Source organism: Micromesistius poutassou, assembly GCF_964030765.1.
Source record: "Micromesistius poutassou genome assembly, chromosome: 7".
In the NCBI taxonomy this organism is placed as follows: domain Eukaryota; kingdom Metazoa; phylum Chordata; class Actinopteri; order Gadiformes; family Gadidae; genus Micromesistius; species Micromesistius poutassou.
In genome coordinates this window covers 4,382,948-4,396,079 of record NC_140277.1, presented here as the reverse complement: position 1 = coordinate 4,396,079, position 13,132 = coordinate 4,382,948, and the positions used below count along the sequence as shown (strand labels likewise).

General features: G+C 54.5%; 1 protein-coding gene across 1 annotated transcript; it reads right to left on the bottom strand.

The window, feature by feature from the left end:
* Positions 1–7,432: 7,432 nt before the first annotated feature.
* Positions 7,433–12,196, bottom strand: dact2 (dishevelled-binding antagonist of beta-catenin 2; the record flags this gene model as incomplete). Its single annotated transcript, XM_084470276.1, has 4 exons — positions 7,433–9,339; positions 9,666–9,905; positions 10,106–10,238; positions 11,906–12,196. The coding sequence occupies 4 exons, from the start codon at positions 12,194–12,196 to the stop codon at positions 7,433–7,435; spliced, it is 2,571 nt and encodes an 856-aa protein (XP_084326402.1).
* Positions 12,197–13,132: the final 936 nt, after the last annotated feature.

Sequence of the window (13,132 nt, the reverse complement as noted above, 5' to 3'; positions counted from 1 at the left end):
GAAAAATACATTCAGTAATGTACTGTACATCTGTGATCCCCCTCCCCTCGTCGTCGGCAAACAATTTAATTAGGAACCGTATTCCCCACACTGATCTGAAGTCGTACCGCTGTTGATTATTTTCACTTCATGGAAAATACTGCAGTTTTACATCAAGGGAAAAACGTTTGGGGGGAAGACGCCGATGTGAAAGGCAAAGCTGGAGAAGGTTAAATGGGACAGAGCACTCTGCTCATAAAGATAGTATTGATGGCCTCAGCCCGGCCAGCTGGTTTACTGCTACACGTGTGTTGAGGAGAGGAGGTGAAGGAGGAGGAGGAGGAGGAGGAGGAGGAGGTGGAGGTGGAGAAGGAGGAGGTTTTACAGTCAGCCTAGCCTACAGAATCCGTTAGTATTCAGCGGTTGAGGAGGACTTAGCTGTTCAAATGGCCATAACGTGAACGCTCTGCTGCTGTAGGGGTTCTTTTATGGCGTCTCGTGGAGAGAGGGAGCAGTCAAACGTGAAGGGCAAGTCAAACAGAGCGGAGGTGTCTCGTAGAGATAACAACAGAGGGCCTGAGAGGAGCTCTTGTGGGGCGCTGGTCGTGCAAACGTACATCCAGCCCTCAGTATCATGCAGACACTTTTCCTGGAGTCTTTTCTTTAGGTTTAGATTGAGAAGGAATCAATTTGCACCTCTCTGCTGCACTTTAGTTACAAATGGTTACTCCAACAGCTGATGCATGTAACAGCAAGAACAAGTTCAGATCAATTGTTAACTTAACTGATCGATCAATAAATGTATAGCTACTGCATCTGCATCGCACTTTAAAATATTCTCATATCCTCAATATCCGCTTTGGTTATTAAACTCACGATGCATGGAAAAGGAAACAGGAAAAGGCCTTTCCTAAAACACAGCATTTTGGTGTTTAGCAGCCATATGGAGCAACAGAGGAGGCCTTGGTTAAAGAGGGAGGTACCTGTGGCGGGGGGGAGAGAGGGGGGGTGTCCATCCCCTGGCTGCTCTGATCTTATCAGGGGGCCCAGCCAGGAGGAGGCCCAGCTGTCTCCCCAAGCGCTCCTTTGATGTCCCCCCCCCCCCCCCCCCCACCCCTCCAGATCCACATGCTGCACTTGAGTTGCAGAGAGCAGAGCTGCTGCAGGCCTGATAGTGAGCAGCAGCGGTCGCTGGCCGGACCTGGCCGCAGAGTGCAGAGCAGACCTCCTGCGACAGTGGGCTTTAATCACTCACTGCTCCCCAAGGAGGCACTGGTGGCTCGGGGTGATTGTCCAGAGCCTGGAGATGGACAATGGAAGTAGAGCACCGCTGGCTCAAAGCAGGAAGGCCAGCAGCTCATAAAACCTGCCAGGACATCCTCTGCGAGACACAGAGACTGCAGCAGAGACACCACAACAAGATACATGATTGTAGAACATGAATTGGTGCATCAATGCAATTGAGGGCCCCCCCCCCCCTCCCCACCCCCCCTGGCCTCACCCCCACCCTCAAGTGCTTAGCCCTCTCTAGTTTATGTCTCTTTAATTACGGTTGGACATATTCTGAAAAGAACTCCCTGTCTGTGGAGGTTTTTCAAATTGCAGGGGGATTACAGTCATTATTTTTTTTCGCAATCTCTTGTTTTCCGTGCATTTGTTGGTTTCGGGGTTAAAACACTTTGAGCCGAAAGCCATAGGAACATGTTCCTTCAAAACAAACACAAAACACTCTTCTTCGTAAACAGCACTCACTTTACCTGTGTGTACTGCCTACTGAACGCCGTGTGTGTCTCTCTGTGTTTTAATACCACATAACCCAGCAGTGTGCACCTTTTCAGAGGGCCTTTCAGACTTAAAAATCATACTAGTGTTCAAATTTAATTTTTTTCGGTATCCGCTGCCTAAATCCAATTAGCCGCTTGCAAACGAATGCCTTGCTCAAATAAAGTCGACCAGCGTTTGCCTCCAGCCCCGCGACCCGAGGACTCCTTGACACGCACAGAGAAAGCCCCTCTCTTCCCCTGTCTCAAACAATTGCCTCCCAGGGGCAAATGCCCTCACAATGGCCTCTGTGACTGTGAGGCCCCCGCCCGACACGGAGCGAACTCTTGAACCACCTCTTGACCACAGCTTGAAGGGCCACAGAGACAATGGTCGGTAAATACACTGCCGTGAATGAGGGGATTAAGTATTAAACGGCAGGATGCGCTAAAGAGAAGCAGGTGCTGCTTAAAGAGGGAAGGCTAGCCGCGGTCTGAGCGGAGGAGAGCAAGGCAAGGCGGACCCCCCCTCTCTCTCTCGCTGTCTTGTCTCTTCCTGTCTGTCTTCCCCGGCTCGACGCCGTGTGCTGTGCGTTCCTGTCTCCGACGCTCTTCGTCTTCCACACCGTCTCTCCGGCCCTGTGGTCCTCTGGTCCTGGTTGTGTGTTCCTGCTCCTCATCTCGGCGGTCTTTGTGCTCCCCCCCCGGTCTGTCCGTACACCGCCAGAGGAGCCTGCTCCTTAATCCCTCCGTCCAGCTCCGATTGACATTCATGAGGTCGGACATTCCAGGGTCCAGACCCCTTTCATATGTACAGTAAGCAGGGGGGGACAAAGGCTGCCACACGCACACACACACACACACACACACACACACACACACAGGCGCACACACACGGAAACACACTCACACGCACACACACACGCACACAGGCGCGCACACACAGGCACACACACAGGCGCACACAGGCCCCCCCCCCCCCCCCCCTCCAAACCAAGTGTCCACATTGATTTCACAGCATCTATCCTTCTTTGCTAAGTAAGATCTACCATAAAGGTTGTGGACGGATTCTCCATGTGTTCTAGTATCACTGTTTGAATGGTGTTTTAATTGATCCAGCATTGAGAAATCCCCAGTATAACTTACAGTGAAACATGCACCGTGGACAACTGCAAGTGGTGCACTTTAACTCTGGGACCCTTGTGCTGCTGTCTCTCTCTTCCTAAATGAACAGGAGTCTTCCTGAGTGGGGATTCTTCACCCTGAGTGGAACTAGGTCAAATCCTCCACGCTTCACAGGAGCCATGGGAAACCTCTGTGTTTCCAGGGGTGCATTGTGGGTTAGGGGGTGAAACCTGCTCTCGGGAGGGCCGGTAATGAGTTCGGAGCTCCGTCTCGTCGACATGGTCGAGGCCCGATCTTCTGTTGGGTCGGCGCAGCAGGGTCCACCGGTGCTCACACCGCGTGGAAGGAACCGGTTTTTACGGCCGCTAAGTACATCCTGAACCCTCCAGACAACCACGTGACCGCACAGGAAACCTGAACGCTGAGATCACTGCGTAAATCAGCAGGGATCGTGTTTTCTCAGGCGCAGGTAGAGAGAAAAAACAAGATGAGAAAAAACCCTGAAAAGTAAAAGAAAACAAAAACAATGTTAGGCGTTTAAGACGGCATGCCGAAGTAATTACACTGTGGGAGGGAAGGCACGGCAGGCTCGCTGTCTTCTGCGTTGTACTCTGCATTAGCCCGGAGACAGACTGGGATGGGCAGGACCCATATTTGGCTTTTGGGATTACCTAATGCCTCACCGATCTTGTAGCATAACCACCGGGCGGCGGGCGCACAGCCATCGACACAAACACAGACAATAACTGCAAAAACATTTCAACACAACAACATTTACATTTACATTTAGGGCATTTAGCAGACGCTTTGATCCAAAGAGACTTACAATAAGAACATCTGTCAAAAGAAAGAGAAAACATATATCGCTGTCGGTACAGTAAGGATGTTCATAAAACCAAGTGCAAAGCACTAACAATCGCTAGGTTGACCCATTCCCCGTATACAACAGAGATAGCTAGGATAAGATGCTACACAATGCTAAGTACTATTTTTAAGTGGCAGGACGTACAACATACAATAAGTGGGTAAGAGGGGTGTGGGGGGAGTCTAGGTGAACTCTGAACAAGTGGGTCTTGAGACTTGCGGAAGCCCGTGAGCGACTCGGTCCTGACATCACAACAACTGGATTCTGTTTAACTCCGCACACTGTTTTTAGCTAGTCTCTTCCAAAGAGCGAGTTTCTGTGATCCGCATACAATGAGCGTGTTAGCGTTGGGATGCATGTGGCCTGTAACAGGATCACTCACGGAGCCTGGCATGCACACGGCCTCACCTCGCATGCTCACCTGATCCTAGCCCCCCCGGGGAGTTCCACATGCCACACGGGGCCTATTTATACGTCAGCTGACCACAGCTAACGTTGTGCCCGGCCATGGGTCAGGTTGTGTTCTCCAAGAGCATGTGATATCACACACACATTCATGAGTGTTGCTGATTTCATTACTTATTGAGCAGGGTCAGCCTCACGCAGGACGCGGTTGTATTTTTTATTAATGGCTTTGAATTTAACCGGCGTGCAATGCTCGTTGAAATACATTTACTTTCCTGTTTAGGGCGTTTAGCAGACGCTTTTATCCAACGCAAATCACAATAAGTACATGTGTCAGAAGAAAGAGAAACAACAATATATGGCTGGTCTGTCGGTGGTCCGTCGGTACAGACGTGACATGACACTAATGGGTTACTAAAGGACACATCGTGATCCATCAGAGAGAGGAGAGAGAGGGACATCAGAGAGAGGGACTGTGCGTATGACCCGGTGTCAGCAGAGTACAGCAGCGGTCTGATCCTGTTGAGGAGGCTTGATCACCCACCATGTGCTGCTGATGTCAGAGCACATGAATCATTATCCAGTGTACCGTGATCCCGCATGACACCGCCTCACTACCATGACAACCACCCATGGGGGAGCTACACGCACACGCGCACACGCACGCACACGCACACACACATGCACCCGAGCACATGCAGGCACGTGCCCACACACACACACACACACACACACACACACACACACACACACACACACACACACACACACACACAAATACACTCACACACACACACACACACACACACACACACTCACACACACAAATACACTCACACACAAATACACTCACACTCTCACACAAATACACTCACACACACACACACACAAACACACACACTGCTATCAAACTCCCTTTGAATGATTAAACGCCACACTATTAAACACAGCGTGAAATCCTGTTAGCAGGTGTACACCTGTTAATCCCTCGGTCTCCTCTTTCAGCTCGACCCCTAGGGTCTCTGTCCTTTGTGAGATGAAGGTTAGCCGGGCTACAGCTTAGCGCGGCCGCTAATAATATTTAATGGCACCTTTTTACTCGGCACTTGTGAGAGGAAAAGGCAGCGGAGGGCGGGAGTGGGAGGGGCCTCGGCATGTACAGACGGGCGTGCTAATTATCTGAAGACAATTAACAAACAGACAGACACCGTGATCACCGGGAGTCACTAAAAGTAGCCCAGTGATGGGGGCCCCGGGGTCGGAGACAGAGCGAGGCCCTGACCCCTCCATTGTAGGGGCCCTCGGGCCCTCGGAGATGAGCCGGCTCTACAGCTGGGTGGGGGGGGGGGGGGGGGTCAGCCACACAGACAGCCGGGGTCAGGCCGACATGGTCCAGCTCCTCTCTCTGCTGCTTCAAAGACAAGTGCAGCAGCTCCTGTTCCGCTTGGCGGGCCCCTGGTCGGAGGAGCAGGATCGAGGGGCGAGGGAGACCTGCACTAATCCCATGTTGGGCTCCTTTGCCACTCTTCTAGTCAGAGGTCAGATGGAGATCCAAATCCTCCTGGACGAAGTGTGTGTGTGGGGCCAGGACGCGGCCGAATCAGAAAATCTTTGCGATCTTTGAAGTTAACGAGAAGGCACGTCCTTTGAACCTGTGTGAAAGAATGAAAGAGGGCAGAGAGAAATGTAAAGGATTATCATATGCCCTTTGGTGAGGCCCTTTTGTCCCATGAATCACGGCCTCTTCTGCTTTGAAAGCAAATTGGACTATCTGTGGTTATGGTATCAGAAGTGAGGGGAAAGTTCTCAGTGAAGGATTCATGAGTCTTAGCCACACAATGGCCCTGGCTAAGACCGACTTCAAAGGGGGAAATTGATGAAATGCTAAATAAATAAATAAAGTTGCGTTATTATTTCTCTGGCTTCTATAAGCCTCTTAGATTGGGGCTTTAAGGTCATGGAGACTGCCTGAGACTAGGGAGAAGGAAAGTGGGAGAGGGAGAGAGAGAGAGAGAGACAGTGTCTCTGTGTGTGAAGAACCCGGTAGCTTGACCACTTACCTCCACCACGGTAACCTTTCGCTCAACTCTCCCCCTGACACATGAAAGGGTTTTAATGGGAAGATACCAGGGCAGATTCCGTCGTGGAGATTATTGGCCGTTGCTCCATTCAGCAGCCCGCTGTCTAATCTCTACATGACAGCTCTGAAATGAGGAGCCTCTTATCATCATCTGTCATTCCTCCTAAACCCCCATGCGCCTCCTGCCACTTCCCCTCCCAGTTCTCCTCCCCAGCAGAAACCAGAGCCCTTGCCCTCCATTCCCCCTCCCCCCTCCCCCCCCCCCCGTGTGGAATAGCACGCATGCCACTACGAACCGAATAGGCTGCATTTAATTAAGGCTGCAAACAATGGGAGCCTTTGAGTGCGTGAGGCGGAGGCCTCGCCGTACCGTGACCCCACGCCGGTTCACTCGATCGTGGGTGGAAGAGAGGGGTTAAGTGGGCGGATGGGGATGCTGACTGGGTTTGTTTTTGCTACGCATCGGTGAGGGGATGTTGGTGGAACGTACGGGCGGCCCGGCTGTGGCGACCGCGAGTGACGCACACAGCGGCGAAGAGGAATGTAGTGAAGGGTTAGAGACGGTTGTGGATGTTTGCTTGGTGGACAGCAGCCACGACGGGTTGTGTAGAAAGGTTGTGTAGAAACTCCACATGCCACACCGTCACGTACGTTAAATATTGCTTTATTCTACAGTGAAAGATATGCATCGTAAAAACCAATGTGCAGAATAAAAATGAGTAGTAATGTGCATGACATGAACACATTTTTAAATAGACACAGACGCAGATACAGAACGGTATATAGTCTTGAAATGTTTGGAAGTTTTGTCAATGTACACAAATAGATTTGACCTCAGCAGTGTGCCGCCCAACTGACAAATGACACCCCAGGTAAACAAAGTCCTGTACCCTGTCACTACACATTTTTACATTCCTTTATATACTGATGATAATATTCCTTTTAACTTTGTACAAACATAAAGTGGAGAGCTCTAATTCTATCCATCTAAACGGTATTTACTTAGTTTGTCTGCCACTCTGGTGAGCAGCCCTGAATCAACGAAAAGTTAATGACAGCTGAATGAACCTCCTCCTCTCTAAAACAGAACCAGAGCGCCACCGACGACCCAGAGGCAGGACACCTCCCCAAAGACAGAGTCCATTCCCACGTTTAAGCTCCGCAGACCGCCGTTTCTCTGCCTGGGGGACGGGGGGGGGGGGGGGGGGGGGACGGCCTCTACACCAGGGTCATGACCTTCAGTGAGGCGGGCTGGAACCTGCGGATCTTCTTCTTCAAGGCGCGGGACGCTTTGATCCGGCAAAGGGGGGGCGGGCCCGGGTGTGGGGGTCGACGGGGGGCTGCCGCCACCGCCCCGGCGACGGCAACGGCGGGGCCCTTGGTGGACGAGGACTGGGCCCACACCAGGAGCCCCCCCTCGTCCTGGTAGCGGGGCGCCCGGTGGTCCTCGTCCTCCTCCAGGGACAGGCTGCTGTCCGAGTCTGAGCGGGAGCCGGAGCTCCGGCTGGACTCGCTGTCGTCCCCGAAGCGGTTGGCGGTGTCGTCGCTCAGGTCGCCCACGCTGCTCGCGGCGATGGTGGAGTGGAAGAGCGAGGCGCAGTCCGCCGAGTACTCGGACTCGCAGCGGGCCCGGGGGCGGCCCCCCCCCGCGGCGGCGTGGTAGGGCGCCGGCGGGTACCGGGAGTTGAGCGCGCCGAAGAAGCAGGACGCCGACGACGACGCGGCGGGCTTGTAGGAGCGCTGAGGCCCCGCCCACTGGGGCCGGACGGACGCGGCGTGGCTGGCCGTCGGCCTGGAGGCCGCTCCGTGGGCGTACGGCTCCCTGGTCCTCGGGTGCGGGCACGGGGCCGCCTGGAACGCCTCGGCGGCCCCCGGCCCACTGCCGGCCCCCTGCCGCCGCCGCCTCTGATCCGCGGGCGGCTCGGGCTCCGGGGTCCGCTGGGGTCTGCGCCCCTTTGCGGCCTTGGCGACGGCGGGGAAGGAGACGGGCTTGGGGTGGAGCCGGTGGGAGTGCATGAAACCGGGGCCGCACAGACTGGAGTCGGAGCCCGAATGTCCATGCTGCTCCCCCAGGTGGGGACCGGCCTTGCCCTTCCCCCTGCACCCGCTGCCCTGGCTCTCTCGGGCCCTCTCCCCCGACGAGTAGCCCTGCTGGGGCCTCGGCGCGCGGTGCTTCTCGCCGCCCTTCCTCCTCAGCTTCACCGCCTTCGTCTTGCGGTCGGCTTGTCTCACTTTGACCTGCTGCGACCCGGCGGGGAGGAACTTGGCGTGGACAAAGTCGTTCTGCGCTGCCGGGCGAGGGTCCCAGCCCAGGCGGTCCTCCGTGCTGGAGCTGTGGGCCAGGACTGCCCTCGGCACGGGGCACTTCCTCTGGACGACCCTGGTCTCCCTGACGTCCGCGGGTCTGCTCTCCGAGTGGCTCCTGGTCAGAGTGGTGTGCTCCGCCGGGAGCCTGGTTGAGGCGGCGGCGGCGGCGGCCTGGGCGGCGCCGTGGCCCCTGATGGCGGCGGGGTAGGAGTACCGCTGCAGAGACTCCACAGGGGCGTGGCATTTCAACTCTGGACCGCCGGTCGGGAGGGTGGCCTGCTCCGGCCTGCACTCCCTCTCCCACTTGGCCTCTAGCGAGGGGATGTCCAGAGGCGCGGCGGGCAGGGGCCGGGGTAGGGGCCGGGGTGGGACCGCGTGGCCCTCCACTCCGGGGCGTCCTGTACCGTGGTCGCCGGGCCCTCTGCGGTGCTCACTGTGGGTCCACTGCGCGCCCCTCTTCTCCTCGCTCTGAACGCTAGTCCTGGTGGTGTTGCGCTGCAGGAGCCTGTCGATGTAGCCCATGGACCCGGTGGTGTCTGGCCCGACCTGGCCCTTCTGGGGGCCGTCGGGGTCCGGGCAGGCGTCGGCCGGGGGCCCCTGGCACGGTTCCCCGGCGAGGGTGAAAATGGGGCTCTGGAGAGCCACAGCGTGCAGCGGGCTGGGGTAGTGGTACACCTCCGTCCCGTTGCGGGACATCAGGCTGTTCTGGAACTTGGGGTCCAGGGTGGACGTCCGGGGAACCGGGGCCAGGGTGGGCTTCTTGCCGGGCACGGACTTGTAGCAGCCGGGGCCAGCGGTCATCATCCGGTCGAGGTCACCTGGTGGACAGAGACACAAAGAAAGGTTCAATCCCCTTTGAGTCACATGAATCCCCTTCTGCAACCCCATGATCAACGTATCCATGATGAAACATTGGCTGGCCACATAGCTGTCAGGAATACCATCAAAAGGGGCAAAGTGCTCAGTAGCTGGCAATTAGCATCCTAGCTAATCACCGCAAATCACCATAGCAACAAACCAAAAAAAGTCACTGCCAGTGAGTGCAATATCGGCGGAAAAGGTTTTGGAGAGAAACTGTGCTTTGAGTTTCAGATTGTGTTGACAGCGGGGGGGTCAGGCTACGCCCAGCCGCGGTTCACCTTACCAGTGGAAACCGGTCTGGGTCGGGGCCGCTCCAGGCCCAGGGTGCCGGTCCGGATCCTGCTGCTCCCCAGGTGGAGGCCGGCGGTCCGTGGCTGGGGGGCGGCGGGCTGGAGAGAGGGCGTGGGGGCGCTCACGGGGGCCTGCAGGAGGCTGGTCTGGGAGGAGGACAGGCACTCGCTGTAGACGGAGGTGCAGGAGTTGGAGAGGGAGCAGGAGCCGCCGTCGCTCAGCTCGTAGAAGCCTGGGGGCCGAGGAGACGAGGAGACACGTTAGAGGAGACAAGGAGACACAGCATGGGATCTACTCGGCCTAGCTTCCTAGTGTCTAAATAGCATACTGAATGGAAGGAGTGTAGAACGATCATGACCAGTGTGTGTGTGTGTGTGTGTGTGTATGTGTGTGTGTGTGCGTGTGCGTGCGCGTGCGTGTGTGTCTGCCTACCCGAGCTAGGCCGGCTGTCGCTCTCCAGCTGGTCTGGGGAGACCTTGTTGACGTCCAGCTTCAGCTCGCTGATCTGCAGGTCCAGCTGCTGCAGGTGTGACTTCAGGCCCACATCCTGTCGCCGCAGACGTGACTGTAGGAGAGGAGGGGGAGAACACACACTTAGAACCTCCGAACGGAGAGACTCAAGTAGGCACCGAACAGTGACTTGTAAACAGACTAACAGTCGTTATAGAGAGCTTTTCTAAGCAGTAGCCACTCAAGGCGCTTTACAATATTGTCTGGAGCAGTTAGGGTTAGGTGCCTTGCTCAGGGACACCTCGACACTCAGCTAGGAGGAGCAGGGGATCAAACTAGCAACTTTCCGGTGACTAGCCAGAGATATGCCTTAACAAGGGCATGCACACCCATGTAAGCTAGGCTACCTGCAACATGCACATCGAATCACACATACACGTTTAGCACCGAGCATGTGTTTCTGCAGCATTCGAACGCAATCTGAAGATAAGACGTGTGTACGATATACAAGGGTGAAGACAACCATAACAGACGCCCGGGCTGTGGCTACTCATTAACCACTCCGAGCACAGGGGGGGGGGGGGGGGGGGGGGACGCAGTGATGGGTCACTCATTTGTCCCCCACAGGGAGGGCTTGGCCATTGTGTTAACTACCAGGGCAGGAAGGGATGAGGGGGAGGCTGGAGGGGTCGCGGGATGATTGTGTTTGCTTTAGCAGCTCAGGCTGCAGCAAACGCTGTTAAAATACTTCACACCTACAGCGCTGGACCCACCAGAGGTCTACAGTGGACTGGACCTCTCCCTGGACCCACCAGAGGTCCAGAGTAGACTGGACCTCTCTTATAGTGCTGGACCCACCAGAGGTTCAATGTGTACTTGACCTCTCATCTCACCCATGTTGTTATAAACTAGTTGTTGTTGTTCGTGTGTTTTAATAGACTTCCGAACACAGGAGACAACGCTATTTTTATACGGTTTTACCACCGGGAACAGGTGACCCTCTGGAGTCATTCTGTAACGGAAAAGTCGACTGCTCTGAGAGCTACAATCGACGGGGGGATCGTTTGATAACGGCTATAGTATTATCTGCATTTTGTAATGTGTATTGTAAGATCTCTCTCGATTTTATAGTTTATAAAAAATATTAAATAAACAATAACATCCTCCTTCGCTTTTCATCGATCAAAATTTAAAGGTGTCCTTAACGTTAAGAACCTCGAATCGACCCTTATCATCACCGGGTTATCGGAGACCGCAGACCCACACCCCGGGACCCGACGAGGTCAAACCTGGGCTATGGTTAACCACAAGGTGCACGGAGCGCCAGCTGTTAAAATACTCTCCCTGCGCCCCATTCACGGGGTTAATGATTGAGAGCAGCAGAGGTGCCTCCCCCCCCTCCCCCATCCTCACCCCCCGGGGCGCACGGAGAGCGTCTCCTGGTCACCGCCATCAACCTTGATTTATGACATCTCTCCCACTTCCTACCACCCCCAACGGAGACCGAGAACCCCCCTAGGGCTCGGAATGTACATCAGCTGATAACACACCGTTGAGACCGCGTAGGCCTACACAAACACAGTCCAACGCACACGCACGGACACACACACACACACACACACACACACACACACACACACACACACACACACACACACACACACACACACACACACACACACCATAACCCGGGCGCACGTCGGCTGTTGCATTGGTGGACATATTGCGGACCATCAACAACACAACAATAACAACTCTAACACGGGGTCTCCGTCCTCCTACCAGTTGCTGCTTGAGGGCTGTCAGGGTCGCCTCCAGCCGCTGCTCCTCGTTGGCCAGCATGGACCCCCTCGCAGCGCTGTTGCTCTGCACCGCGGGGGTCCTGCTCGGTTCGTCCCAGTCCGCGCGCAGCGCCCGGGTCACCATCTCGCCCTGCTTCTCCCGCAGCAGATGCAGCTCGTGCAGTCCGGCCAGCGCCGCCTGCAGCCTCTCCCCGACCCGGCCGCGGTCGATGCCCGCCGCGGTGGCCATCAGTCCCGACCCCCCCGACGCAGATATCCCTCGACTCAGCATTTCGGATATCGGCGACCAAAAACCTCAAAACGTGCGTAACGAAGCACCCCAAAGAATACAGTAAGCGTCCTCCTCCTCTTGGTCCGCTGTGTGGTTCACACACCGCTGGTTGTGGGTGAGACGCGCTCTGCAGACGGGATAGTTGTTCACTACCTGTTAGAGGAGAACAGAACGGAGCAGAAAAGAACAACTCATAGACTGAGGAGGTCTAGCCCCGCCCCCTCTCGGACAGACGCGCTTCCCATTGGCTGGACGCTGCACCGCTCCGCACATCTGTTTCAGCTCCCTCTCATTCAGGGGACCAGCGACCACTGGCGTTGCCCCGACATGTCCTAGTGGACATCTGCATAACATCGACCACTTAGAACACGGGTTCCCAACCTCTTTTGTTCCAAGGTCGACATATTCATAAAACAATTTGGTGGACCGGTAGTCAATTGTAATGCCGTCATTTAAAAATGCATAATTTAAAAAAAAAATTTCCATTGTTTTTCAAGATGGGTTCATTTGTCATATTCACAACAATTAAAGCAAAAATAATAATAAATAATAAAATAATACCATTTATAAGAGAAACACAAGAAAAGTAATCTGAGACTTAAATAAACACGAAACATAGTACAAAGATGCAGTGCATTTACAGTGGTTTAGTTGCTGTTGATTGATTTAATGTCTATGTGTTGGAGGAAATAACATGACTCGTATAGCCCAAGTTATAAAATATAACAACAACACTGACTCCGACCGTTCAGGCGCTCTGCTTAGAAATGTTAATCTGCACTGTTGCTCATGCTAATTTTGGCCATTGACTTGAAATATTGACATGCTCATTTGCTGGATGGTTTATGTATAGGCTGTACCTGCATGTTATGATTTATTTCAACATGATTTAATGTTTTATAGAGCAAATTTAACCTCGAAAAACAATCTCAACCT